Source organism: Phyllobates terribilis, unplaced genomic scaffold, assembly GCF_046119375.1.
Source record: "Phyllobates terribilis strain yellow unplaced genomic scaffold, ASM4611937v1 Scaffold_1__5_contigs__length_1240528914, whole genome shotgun sequence".
Taxonomy (NCBI): domain Eukaryota; kingdom Metazoa; phylum Chordata; class Amphibia; order Anura; family Dendrobatidae; genus Phyllobates; species Phyllobates terribilis.
The window spans coordinates 1012259428-1012272114 of NW_027362761.1; the positions used below are offsets into that span (position 1 = coordinate 1012259428).

The window sequence follows — 12687 nt, forward strand, 5'->3', positions numbered from 1 at the left end:
AGCTGCACTATGCACTTTATATAGACTACTTATGTTAAATCCAGCGAGCCACAGTGAGTGCCCTTAGCTTTGGTTATTTTACCAGTACTTGTGGCTATACTAAGCCATAGAATTCTTTGCACTGTGCACTTTACATTGGCTTTTCCAGGTAGTCTAATGATAGGCTGTGCTTATCAGGACGCTTTTCCACTGCCTCTTCATAGGCTAACACTTTTCTATGTGAATACTGAGTGAACATCGGGCACATCCATCAGGTTGTTGGTACATTGTTCTCTGGCACCGCTGATCAGCTGTTCCTGGTGCCGGCATAGAATTCTGCAATGTCACCTGCACTTATCCTTTCTTATAAAAGAGTAGTGCCCTAGGCTGATTTCTAAAAAAAAATGACATTGGCAGATTTGTAATGAATTATTCTTACTATTAATGGACATTCAGAGTTAAAGGAAAAAATAATAAGGTAGAGATAAAGGGTGTGTCCACAATTGAAACCATTTTTATTGTAATATATGATTGCAGGATCTCATTACAGACGGAGATTGCTTGTAGTCAGTAACAACTTTAAAGGGGTTGTCAGGTCCAAATCGATAAGTCTAGAGTCACTCTGTGTGACTGAAACATATGAATCCGCCCGGAGCGCGCACTGTGGGCTGCGAGGATTCGCCGGTTTCTGAGCTGGAAGGTATGTATGAGTTATACATACTCCCGGCACGTCCAGTGGGTGCAGCCTCGCTCCATACACTTGTAAGGAGCGAGGCCGCGCCCTCTAGTCATGCACGCCCATTGGATGGTTGCGTCACTTGTCGGGCGCGGTCTCGCTCAACACAAGTGTATGGAAGCGAGGCCGTGCCCACTGGACGTGCTCTGCCCAGGAGTATGTATAACTCATATATACCCTCCAGTTACGGCTCAGAAACCAGCAAATCCCCGCAGCGCACAGTGCGTATACTGGGGGGATTCATAAGTCTTCAGTCACACAGACTGACTGCAGACTTATCGATTTGGACCAGACAACCCCTTTAAGGCTGACAAACGCTCACTCAGACCCAGGACCTGACAATGAGTTAAATACAATAAAATGGCCACTGTGATCACAGTCATTTTAGACATCTGGATTTTGCTTATTAAATTCATACAGACCAAACCTTGCTCTGTAGCAGGTTGCACATATGGAGTGAGTGTAATTCCTCTAAGCGGAGCTTTTCCACCTTATTTTATGCTTTGGGAGCCAAAATAAACGAAAAGCATTATTACTTGTATTAGGAAAGTAATTGCCCCAATAAAACTTTTTTTTTTCAAGAGAAGGAGGGAGTAAGGCAAGCTGGAATGGGCTGAACCTGAAACCTGCAAAACCTTGGCAAGTACTAGTGTCCATTTCCATTGTCAGCGACGGTCCCTTGGCCGGGAGGTGATTAGCTCAGCAGTTGTAATCTTTGGACGCTTTATTTCACTTATTCTCCTGCTGAGAGCAGATGTTCACATTATTGTTAGTGCGAGACTTCCATAAGACAGTGCGATGTATAGAAGAAGAGAAAATACATTTATTTATAACTGTCTCCCAGAACCAAAGTGAAGACTGACATTACTACAAGCCGAACAGAGGGAATGGCGGTGGGCCATAACTGTGCAGTGACCGGCCCGGGGGTTCACCAGGCTTAGAGATTCTCACCCTCCATCTATATAAAATATTGGCATGGCTACTTTTAATTTCATCATAAACTTGGCTGTTTTCACAGCAAACAATATGGTCAAATCAATGGATTAACTGCACAGACAATACACCCTAGTGACAAGTGATTAAAGGGAATCTGTCATCGGGTTTTGATACCCCATCTGAAAATGGCATGATGTTGGGGTAGAGACCCTGATTCTAGTGATGTGTCACTTACTAGGCTGCTGGCTGTAGTTTTAATAAAATCACTGCATTTTTTACTGCAGATCTAGCAGTTCTCTGAATGCTGAGCTCTGTGTAACCCGCTGGCACCACTGATTGACAATGAGGGTACGGTGGTCACTGTGACAGCCGTCCGTTATGAAAAAATTGACCTCATGTTATTCAAGTAGGGCTGTTCAAGTGATTTTTTTTTTTTTTTTAATGGACCGAATTCCACATGAAAAAAATTGCTGCGTGCACAAGAATCTGTTTCAAGTCTACGGAGCACAAAAAAACCCGGATCCCATATAGATCTTCCGTAGAGCATCCGATTTTTACAGATACATTACCATTCTTACCGTAGAAAACAATATTTGGTCTTGTCAATTTTATTAGATACTGATGTATAAAAATGCATGGCACATGGATGACAATACCGATGAAAAATCATCCTTTTTATTCTCGGAGAAAATATTGCCACCCGATAACCATTCTCGGCTAATTGTGCCCGTCTGGGGGCGATCATCTTTCAGAAGCGCACACATCCCTGGACAGATACTTGTCAGGGCCTCTCTCGGCTGAATTATCTGTTTCTCTATAGTCATCTTGTTCCATAATGTAACGGGACGAGATTTGCCTGTTTGTCCTAATGAGTTTACAGCATCACACATAGTGTGATGATTGTTTTATCAATTCCTGGATTACGTTGTTCCAGTTTATACTTCATAGTAGGGTTTTTTATTCTTGGCCGCTAAATAACCCTAGGCATCTCAATTTTGTAACATGCATGCGTGGCTAATTACCTAGATAAGGGGACATATGGTTGTGTTTTGTAGCCATCTTTCCAGGCTGCCTCGCAGACCTAGATCCTGTATCAGCGCAGTCCCATGAGCAAACAAATACTTGTCTTTGCCCAGGAATCAGCACGCAGATCTTTTCTTGTCTAATATTTTCATGAGAGAAACAAATATCTTAATTAAATTGAAAAACATGCCTAGAGGAAAAGTGACAAAACTCAGGGGGAACCGTTCTCACTTTCCCTAATTGATCTCCCTCATCAGACTGATTTATTAAATGAGCTACGGAGAGTTGTGTTACTATCAGAAGCAATTTTTTTTATAAGACTTGTCCCATGATTAAAATTTTATATCGTATTTGATCAGAAAAACAATGCATTTCCCTTATATTCTAATTTTATATATTTTTAAATTTTATTTTAAATATTTTATTTCCATTTATTCAAACATAATAAGTCTTTAAACCGTTAAAGAAAAACCCTGCAGCGCGCTCCCAGTACCCACACACCTAGAGGTGACAGTACTCTATAGATGACTCATTATTGCAGGGTTATGAAAGAAACAATAATGACTTTGACTGAGAAATGGCGTATATGCATTGTATTTATCAAAGGGGTTTCTATGCAACTTCTGGAAAAATTAAAGAGCATTATGGCACAAGAAAAATGGTGGAAAACGGGAAGTGCAAATGGGACAAGCAGATCTGGGATTAGCGTTCACCAGAAGATCCCACTCCAGTTACCTGAGATGTAATGATGCGAGATTCAGCATTCAAAGATAAAGTCCCTTATCTTACCACGGGGATGTGTGAAATATATATTTTCAGAAGCTGAGAAGAATAGATTGGTAATGTAGAGTAGAGATGTCTACCTTTAACTACTTGTTAAAGCCCCCATGCACATTAAATGAAAGCTGTCTGATTTTGGCAGGACCGTATGACCATCTGATGTCAAAAGAGAGAATGATCGGACAATTGGAATTTCAACACTCAATCTTTTTGATTTCCTCCTCTCAAACGATTGAAAGCACAGGTGTATGGGGAAGTCAGGAGAGATGGTCATTTGAATAAACGTGCAGTCTACAGTTTTATGTTGACCATGAATTAAAGGTGGCCAGTAGACTTGGTGCGAATCAATTTGTAGGACCCGGTCCATCGACCATGTCAGTAATCCCTAAGGACCACCTCTTACCTGATGACTTTTCCTTTGATTTCCTGACCTGACGTGACATCACATCTGCGTCATGCTGGAACGATGAAGTCGCCCTAAGCCGGTTAATCAGTAGAATTGCCCCGGATGCCGTCAGGAGGGAGATGGTTCTCAGGCCTCCTATCCAGTTGCTACCGATTACTGATATGGCTGGCTGACCGAGTCCTGCAAATTGATTCGCACGAACTCTATTGGCCATACATCTTAAATAACAAACATATAAATAACAAGTATTCTGCTCACATACAAGCACTTGCTTATTTTTTTATCTGCTCATTTTTTAATATATATACATATAGAGCCACTAACTGTAAATCATGCCTGTTTTCAGTTTAATTCAGCAGCTAAGCAACTCATAGAGGTAGACAAGCCCTCGGGAGTGGACTCTGGGGAAGGACCTTCTGGGACAGCACATAGCAGCTCTTCCCAAAAGCACACTGATACCAAGAAGAACACCAAAAAGCGTCACTCCTTTACGTCCCTCACCATGTCTAACAAGTCATCGCAGTCTGTCCAGAACCGTCATTCCATGGAGATCAGTCCTCCTGTGCTCATCAGCTCCAGCAACCCCACAGCTGCTGCCAGGATCAGCGAGCTCTCCGGGCTGTCTTGCAGTGCTCCTTCTCAGGTGAGGAAAGCGCCAACTAGTACTAGACACATCTTCCTGCCGATGTAATGTACTTTATGCCTCTGAATAACAAACACTTCTTCTTTGTCTCACTAAGCTTTGGTTGTGCAATAGATGGTCCTCATCCTCCATATGTAGATACTAATAAAGGTTCAAATCTTTGGGCATAGTATCAGTGCCACATTTTATTGTTTTAGTGGCTGTTTTCTGTTCTTGAGTGTCCTATTATAATGTTTAGCTGACTGGCCTATGAAATTATTAAAGGGGTTTTCCAGAATCGCCAAAAAACAAATGTTTTACCTATAATGACTTAAGATCTAAACGATTAGAAAAAAAATGGCCCTTAGCATTTTTCTCATAGCTGTGCCGATTCTGCGGGGCTCCGGTACCTTCAATATCCTGCTCCCCAAAACTGAGTGCACTTGGTGAACGCATGAACATTGCTTCTCTCTCAATCTCCTGAATGCGTAGTCATAACAGAGTACAGAGGGGACCATTCCCTGCAGCTAAACTGACCCCATGATGTCCTGTATATTGGGGCATTACTGATAGCGCCTTGACCAAGCGATGGGTATAAAGGATGAACCAAAACATTACATTAGTGGTCATTTGCCAAGTGCCCACATCTGGAAATTAAGCCACTATTATCGAAGCAGTGGTATCAAAAAATAACTTGTAAAATCTCTGTCGCCAACGTTCAGATGTTCCTGAGGTCCACCACCTTCCCCATGTAATTATACTGCTCAGCTAACTTCCCCCAATGATCATACTGTAGAAATAACCTTTTCACCCTTTAATTATAATGGCTGTCCTATTCTGGAAATTAATTAGAGGCCACATCTTTACTACATGCCTCCCTGATTGCTTCCTTTTCTACTTTATTGTCTTCAGTTTTCATATTGTTTCTTCAAGCAGGACAACTATGGAGAAGGTATTACCAGCAGACTTTGACTGATACGAAGCATCTGAGCCTCCTGCACTCTGTAATTACTTTAGGAAAGGCTTTATAATTCGTAGCATTTACAGATGAGGGGTGTACTTTGTGAGGAACAGCTGTAGGGAGCACTACTCTTTTCTTATAATGCTTGCAGATTTTTGAGTGTCTGCTTTAGTAGATCCACACTTTACATTTTTTTTTCCTTTTTTATGCATGTCTTATATATTTAATCTTCTAATACTGTGATGTTGATTTTGATGATTAAAGGGGTTTCTGCATTAGACAATCTCCTTTGCTTCAAGATTTCCCTAGTCGTGATATGGTCAGCTGTGATATGTGAGGGACTTTAGTAGAAGGAACTCAGTCCTCCTGCAGCAGCACCCCCACAGGGAAAATTAAGCATTACATAGGTCACAATTCATCAAAGCAATTTATCGAGAATCCTGGCATAAATTGCTTTGAAAAGTTTCAAAATGTTGGTGCAACTTGGAGTTTCGCATAAATTAGCAACTTTTGTTGTTTTCATGCCAGTTTCTCCCATCTATGGGTGGAGCTGGGGCTTGATGCGGGCGTGATGTCATGGCTCATCTGAATCATGACGAGCTGTGGTGTTACTTATGGCCGAAATGTTACACCAGTCAAGGACAGGTGTAAGACATCTGGTGTGGCGCACATGCACCTCTTCATGAATCAGGAGGGTCTGACTACTTCACGCCACCTCTTCAAGACTGGCAAGAAAATCAACATTTTTGATGAATCGGGGCCAAAGTGTCCATTGAATAAATAGGCTATCCATGTCAGGTCCTCCAAAGTAAGAGGTGCCCAATGTAGACACACAATTTTCAATATGTCTTATACGTGAGGATCTTGAACTCAAAGGTTACTTTAAAATATGTTTTAAATCAGTGTTTGGATAAGTTTATTTACCAGTGCTTCATTGCAGAAATATATTGAGGATGTCGCAGAAAAGTTTAGAATATTATTATTATATATAAAAAAAAATTAGAGGAAAAGAGGTAGTACAGCTAAAAAAAACAGAAAAAAAAAGATAAAACATGCAATTCCTTTATGTGAGGGGATTACTGTATGGTTGTTTCAGTGGCTCGTCCAGTAGACTAGCTTATGACTTGGTGGGAATTTATTATCCTGTAGTGAGCCCAGCGTATGAGGACATGGAAATCAGCGTCTCACACAGTGATAAGCGGCCTGTGTAAGGAATTGTTTTCAAGGTTTATACCTCGGAGCAATCTGGTGTAATTGCAATATTCACATATTTAGCTTTGGAACAGCGTATATATATATTTTTATAGCCATGGGTGCATGGTGTGAATGCCAGGGGAGTATATTTTAAACCATAAAGACACATTTACAGAAAATTACTATTTACTCTAATTTTTACTAAGCCTTGAAGATTACTCAAATAATGTTGATATAGTTGTATAAAACTAGACATAAAGGAATAGCAGTGATTTTCATAAAAAAATAAAGCAAGTAATTTCCTTAAAGGGTATTTGTCAGCAGGACAGCCCCTTTTAGTTTAGGACATTTTGACAATAGACAATAAATTTGATCTAGAATTAATCTTTAAATTCTTTATCCAATGCGTGCCTATCACCTTCCTATATTTCAGTGCATACATTGGGTATTTTTAGGGCCATTGTACTTAGCCTACATTCAGCTCTGTTAAAGGAAAGCACTTGGTTTGCAAAAACAATCCCCAAGTTTGGACCATTCGGATATCTGTGATCTGCTGGTGTATCTGGAGGGGCAGGAAACTATGGAGTTACTCCGGATACAGTACGATCACTCCATGCTTGTCAGTAGACCGAGAGAGAATCCATCACTTGTTGGCCATTCAGATGAGATCTTTGTTGGTGGGCTCAGAGGAAGATAGCCAATGGATGAACTTAAGTTCTTCAAATAGGTATTTTTCGTTTATTGCACATGCATCATTATACATATATAAATGTAGCCCTGATATTATTAATAATAGTAGTATTTGTCAATATTTTTTATCTTAGCCTTTTTTTTCTTAGAGCCTTTATTTTTACTACTGGTTAAGCAAATTTCAATAAATGAATGAACAGCCTTCTGAAGCATAATTGGTTTATTCATCTGTGTCCTTGTGTTTTATTTCTGTCAGGTCCATATCAGTACTACAGGGCTTATTGTGACCCCACCCCCGAGCAGCCCTGGGGTTACTGGTCCTGCATTTACATTTCCACCGGAAATCACCTACCAAGCTGCTCTGGGAGTAAGTAGTAGGCTTTATGAGTTTCTGCTCTGGGGTCAATTCTGGACCTCAATTCTTCTCTGTAAACTATTATTAAAGGAGTTGTCCAGGACTTAGTTTTTAGGCCCATAGTAAAAAAAAATACAAAAAAAGTTAGTTGATAACAGAGGCAACTAACTGCCTGTTCTATCCGGTCACCGACCGCTCCTGCTAGTGATTCAGCTGCTCCACATCAACAGAGCAGCTCTTCTTGTTCTGGGCTGTTCTGTCAATGGGGCCTGACTGCCAATGTCATGCTGATTGACAGCTGGCTCCCCGCAGTTAGGAAGCGGGGAGCCAGTTGTCAATCAGCATGACATAGGCAGAGACGTCCCGTGAGCAGAGAGGAAGAGAAGCCCCTGCTATGTCGATATGATGTCAGCGGAAGCCACTGAATCACCAGCAGGCGTGGTCTGTGACCGCTCTATACTGGCAGAGATCAGTGCCTGGCAAAACAGGCAGGCAGTTAGCAATTACCTGCCTGTTAGTTCTTAGGCCTGTAATAAAAAAAATTAAATAGTCCTAGATAAGTCCTTTAAACGTATTCTCACTGTTGGGAATCATTTCTTTGTCTTCACTATCTTCTGCCCCTAAATTGAACCTCTTTTTTTTTTCTTAAACTTTTTGGTGGGGGGGTCCATTTTCCTCCTCTCTTATCAATCTTGCTTAAGCATAAGCTATTCTTAAAAATGCTCTGTGGTTTTTTTTTGTGGAAATATTTTTTATGGCTTTTTCTTTTTTTATTGGAGACCATCCAGTTTTAATTCTCTCCACTCTACAACTCAGAGGAAATTGAAGATTACATTTTTCTGATGGAGGAAGCAGTAGGCTTTAGAGACTAAGAGGGTTTTCATGTAGTCTTGCTTTTTTAGAAATCAGTAGGCTTAATATATATTTTTTGAAACAAGATCTAAATAAATTGGAATTCCCTGCAACTTCCCCTCTCCTTGGTGGGATCACTCTATCTAATTACAATATATGAGTGTAGTGCATATAATGGGGCTCCCTAATATATGAGCTACAATACCTCCAGCTTTAAATTAAACAACCACAGTCATCTGTCTGAAAATACCAGATACATCACACAGTACCCCAACCTGTCCAAAGCACTCAAAGCTTTCTACTTAAAGTACACTTAGGTACGTTTAATTTGTAGAATTAGAGCAATCAGAGGTAATGTGATATCACTGTGCAAATACATGTCTACATGTGGCCCCATTACAATTTTACATCATAAATCCAACTAGACATCGAACTTGTGATATAAAAAAAAAATATACAGGAAAACTGGAGAGAGATGAACTGAAAACCCCCGCGTCTCCTGAGATCCACCAAAGAACCATCTTGCCTTGTTCCGTCCTTAGAACAACTACCAGTGATCACTGCTATCGACCATTACATGTATGGATGCTGCGCTCACCAATACTAAGTTTCAGTTAACCTGAAAGGAAGATTTGTGTTGAAAATGTACAGCAACAAGTTGTAGGACATGTTAGTGCCAGGATTTAGGGAATACACCATTACCAGCTACAGTTGTGCTCAAAAGTTTACATACCCCGGCAGAATTTTTCCTTTCTTGGCCTTGTTTCAGAGAATATGAATGATAACAGAAAATATTTTTCTCCACTCATGGTTATTGGTTGGTGAAGCCATTTATTGTCAAACTACTGTGTTTTCTCTGTTTAAATCTTATTGACAGCCAAAAACATCCAAATGACCCTGATCAAAAGTTCACATACCCTGGTGATATTAGCCTGATAACATGCACAGAATTTGACACAAATGGGTTTGAATGGCTATTAAAAGTAACATCCTCACCTGTGACCTGTTTGCTTGTAATAAGTGTGTGTGCCTAAAACCTGAGTGAGTTTCTGGGATCCAGACAGACTCTTGCATCTTTCATCCAGCCACTGATGTTTCTGGATTGTGAGTCATGGGGAAAGCAAAATAATTACCAACGGATCTATGGAAAAAGGTAGTTGAACTGTATAACACAGGAAAGGGATACAAAAAAATATCCAAGGAATTGATAATGCCAGTCAGCAGCGTTCAAACTGTGATTAACAAATGGAAAATCAGGGGCTCTGTAAAAATCAAACCACGGTCAGGTAGACCAACAAAAATTTCGCCCACAACTGCCAGGAAAATTGTTCGGGATACAAAGAAAAACCCACAAATAACATCAGCTGAAATTCAGGACTCTCTGAAAACTAGTGGTGTGGCTGTTTCAAGATGCACAATAAGGAGGCACTTGAAGAAAAATGGGCTGCATGGTTGAGTCACCAGAAGAAAGCCATTACTTCACAAATTCCACAAAGTATCTCGCCTACAATACACCAAACAGCACAGAGACAAGCCTCAAAACTGTAATTTGGAGTGATGAGACCAAAATTTAACTTTTTGGCCACAACCATAAACATTACATTTGGAGAGAGGTCAACAAGGCCTATGATGAAAGGAATACCATTCCTACAGTCAAGCGCGAAGGTGGTTTGCTGATGTTTTGGGGATGTATGAGCTACAAAAGCACAGGAAACTTGGTAAAAGTTGAAGGGAAGATGAATGCAGCATGTTATCAGCAAATACTGGAAGCAAATTTGCACTCATCAGCCCGGAAGCAGCACATGGGATGTACTTGGATGTTCCAACACGACAACGATCCAAAACACAAGGCCAAGTCGACCTGTTATTGGCTACAGCAGAACAAAGTGAAGGTTCTGGAGTGGCCATCTCAGTCTCCTGACCACAATATCATTGAGCCACTCTCGGGAGATCTCAGGCGCGCTGTTCATGCTAGATGGCCTAGGAATTTACAGGAGGCTTTTTTCCAAGAAGAATGGGCAGCTTTACCATCTGATAAAATGAAGAACCTCATCCACAACTACCACAAAAGACTTCAAGCTGTCATTGATGTTAGAGAGGACAATACACAGTATTAAGAACTGGGTTATGTGAACTTTTATTATCAGGGTCATTTGGATGTTTTTGATTGTCGTTAAGATTTAAAAAGAGAAAACACAGTAGTTTGACAATAAATGGCTTCACCAACCAATAACCATGAGTGGAGAAAAAGTTTTTTGTTATCATTCATATTCTCTGAAACAAGGCCAAGAAAGGAAAAATTCTGCTGGGGTATGTAAAGTTTTGACCACAATTGTATATCAAAGATCACATACAAAACTTGTTTTTCCAAAGAGTCCAAATAATAATCTAGCGCCCATAGATAAGTCATTAAAAGCATATTAGTGTTTGGCTTTTTTTTTTAGAGATATAATCCTTGACTGATGCTCTATACTAAAATTAACCATTTACCTTAACCCCTCCATGACCATCTTCCTATTTATTTTTGCACTTTTGTTTTTTTCCTCTTCCAACAGCCATAACATTTTTTATTTGTCCATCAGCATTGCCATATGAAGGCTTGTTTTTTTTTTTGCGGTAGTTGTAGTTTTGAATGACACCAATCACTTTACTGAAAAACAGTGAAAAAAATCCAAGTGTGTTAAAAAAAAAATGTTCCACCATTGTTTTTAGGGGTTTTCTTATTACGGCATTCATTATGTGGTAAAGTGATCTGATAGTCATGATATTATTGAGGTCAGTGCGAGTTTTTTTTTAGTGGTAACAAAAATTCATAACTGTTTTTTTAAAAAGTTTGTTTGTGCCTCCATTTTCTGAGATCCGTAATTTATTTATTTTGCCAACAATGGAGATGTGCGAGGGCTTGAGATTACATTTTTATTGATACCATTTTGGCTTAGATACGTTGTTTTGATCTCTTATTATTGCTTTTTTATGTGCTGTACAGCGACTGAAGGAAAGCTGTTTTTGTCTTTAGACCCTTTTTTTTCTTTTTGGCGTTTAACATATTGTTAAAATAATTTTATATATTGATAGAATGGACTTTCATGGACGCAATAATTTTGAAATATGTTTATTTTTTAAATGTGAAAAGGTGGGTCATTTAAACTTTTATATTTATTTCCACTTTTTTTTTACTCAAAGGTCATTTGAACTGACGATCTCTGATAGTATATGCTGCACTACTACTATTGCTGAGCCTCAGGAGGTCCAAGATGGCAGTCTCAGATGCCTTCAGCAGGCCTACGCCTGCCAAGACAACCCTTTAGTTCCTCGTGATCCTGTCACAAGGGCAGGGGCGTACATAGGAATCATTGGGCCCCATAGCAAAAGTTCTAATTGCCCCCCCCCCCCCCAAAAAAAAATGAAAATAATTGTCGGGGTCACAGAAGAGCTTATCTCCCAACTTTGCAGCCCTTGCATAGTAATTTTCCTCTTGCTGAAGTCCTAGATTCCTCTTTCATTGCCCCATAAAGTATGATGCCAACAAAAGAGTCCCCCAGACACAGTATGATACCCCCATGGTGAATTCCTCAAGATGCACAGTAGAATGACCCCCACCTCAACTCCCAAGGCAAAGCATGGTGACCCCAACACAGTATAATCCCCCAACTGTGACCCCCACACAGCCCTCCAATGGGCCTACATACAGTATAATGGTCCCAGTCCTCTCCACACTCCACAGAGTATAATGCACTCGCTGTGGTCCTCCACAGAGTATAATGCACTCGCCATGGTCCTCCACACAGTATGACACACTCGCCATGGTCCTCCACACAGTACAAGACACTCGCCATGGTCCTCCACACAGTACAAGACACTCGCCATGGTCCTCCACACAGTATAAGACACTCGCCATGGTCGTCCATACAGTATAATGCACTTCCCATGGTCCTCCACACAGTATAATGCATTTCCCATGGTCCTCCACAGAGTATAATGCACTCCCTATGGTCCTCCACACAGTATACTTCACTCGCCATGGTCCTCCACACAGTATAATGCACTCGCCATGGTCCTCCACACAGTATAATGCACTTCCCATGGTCCTCCACACAGTATAATGCACTTCCCATGGTCCTCCACAAAGTATAATGTAATTCCTATGGTCCTC

At 40.5% G+C, this 12687-nt stretch overlaps 1 protein-coding gene across 2 annotated transcripts in view; it reads left to right on the forward strand.

Annotated features, from left to right (window-relative positions):
* The window catches only part of SH3RF1 (SH3 domain containing ring finger 1), a 231248-nt gene that overhangs the window by 163579 nt on the left and 54982 nt on the right, over positions 1–12687 (forward strand). Inside the window, exons 5-6 of one of the 2 annotated variants that reach the window (XM_073644112.1) lie at positions 4207–4503; positions 7584–7694. In XM_073644112.1, the coding sequence (XP_073500213.1) occupies positions 4207–4503; positions 7584–7694 (408 nt within the window). The remainder of the gene's footprint in view (positions 1–4206; positions 4504–7583; positions 7695–12687) is intronic. The other variant, XM_073644123.1, reaches the window with a different exon arrangement.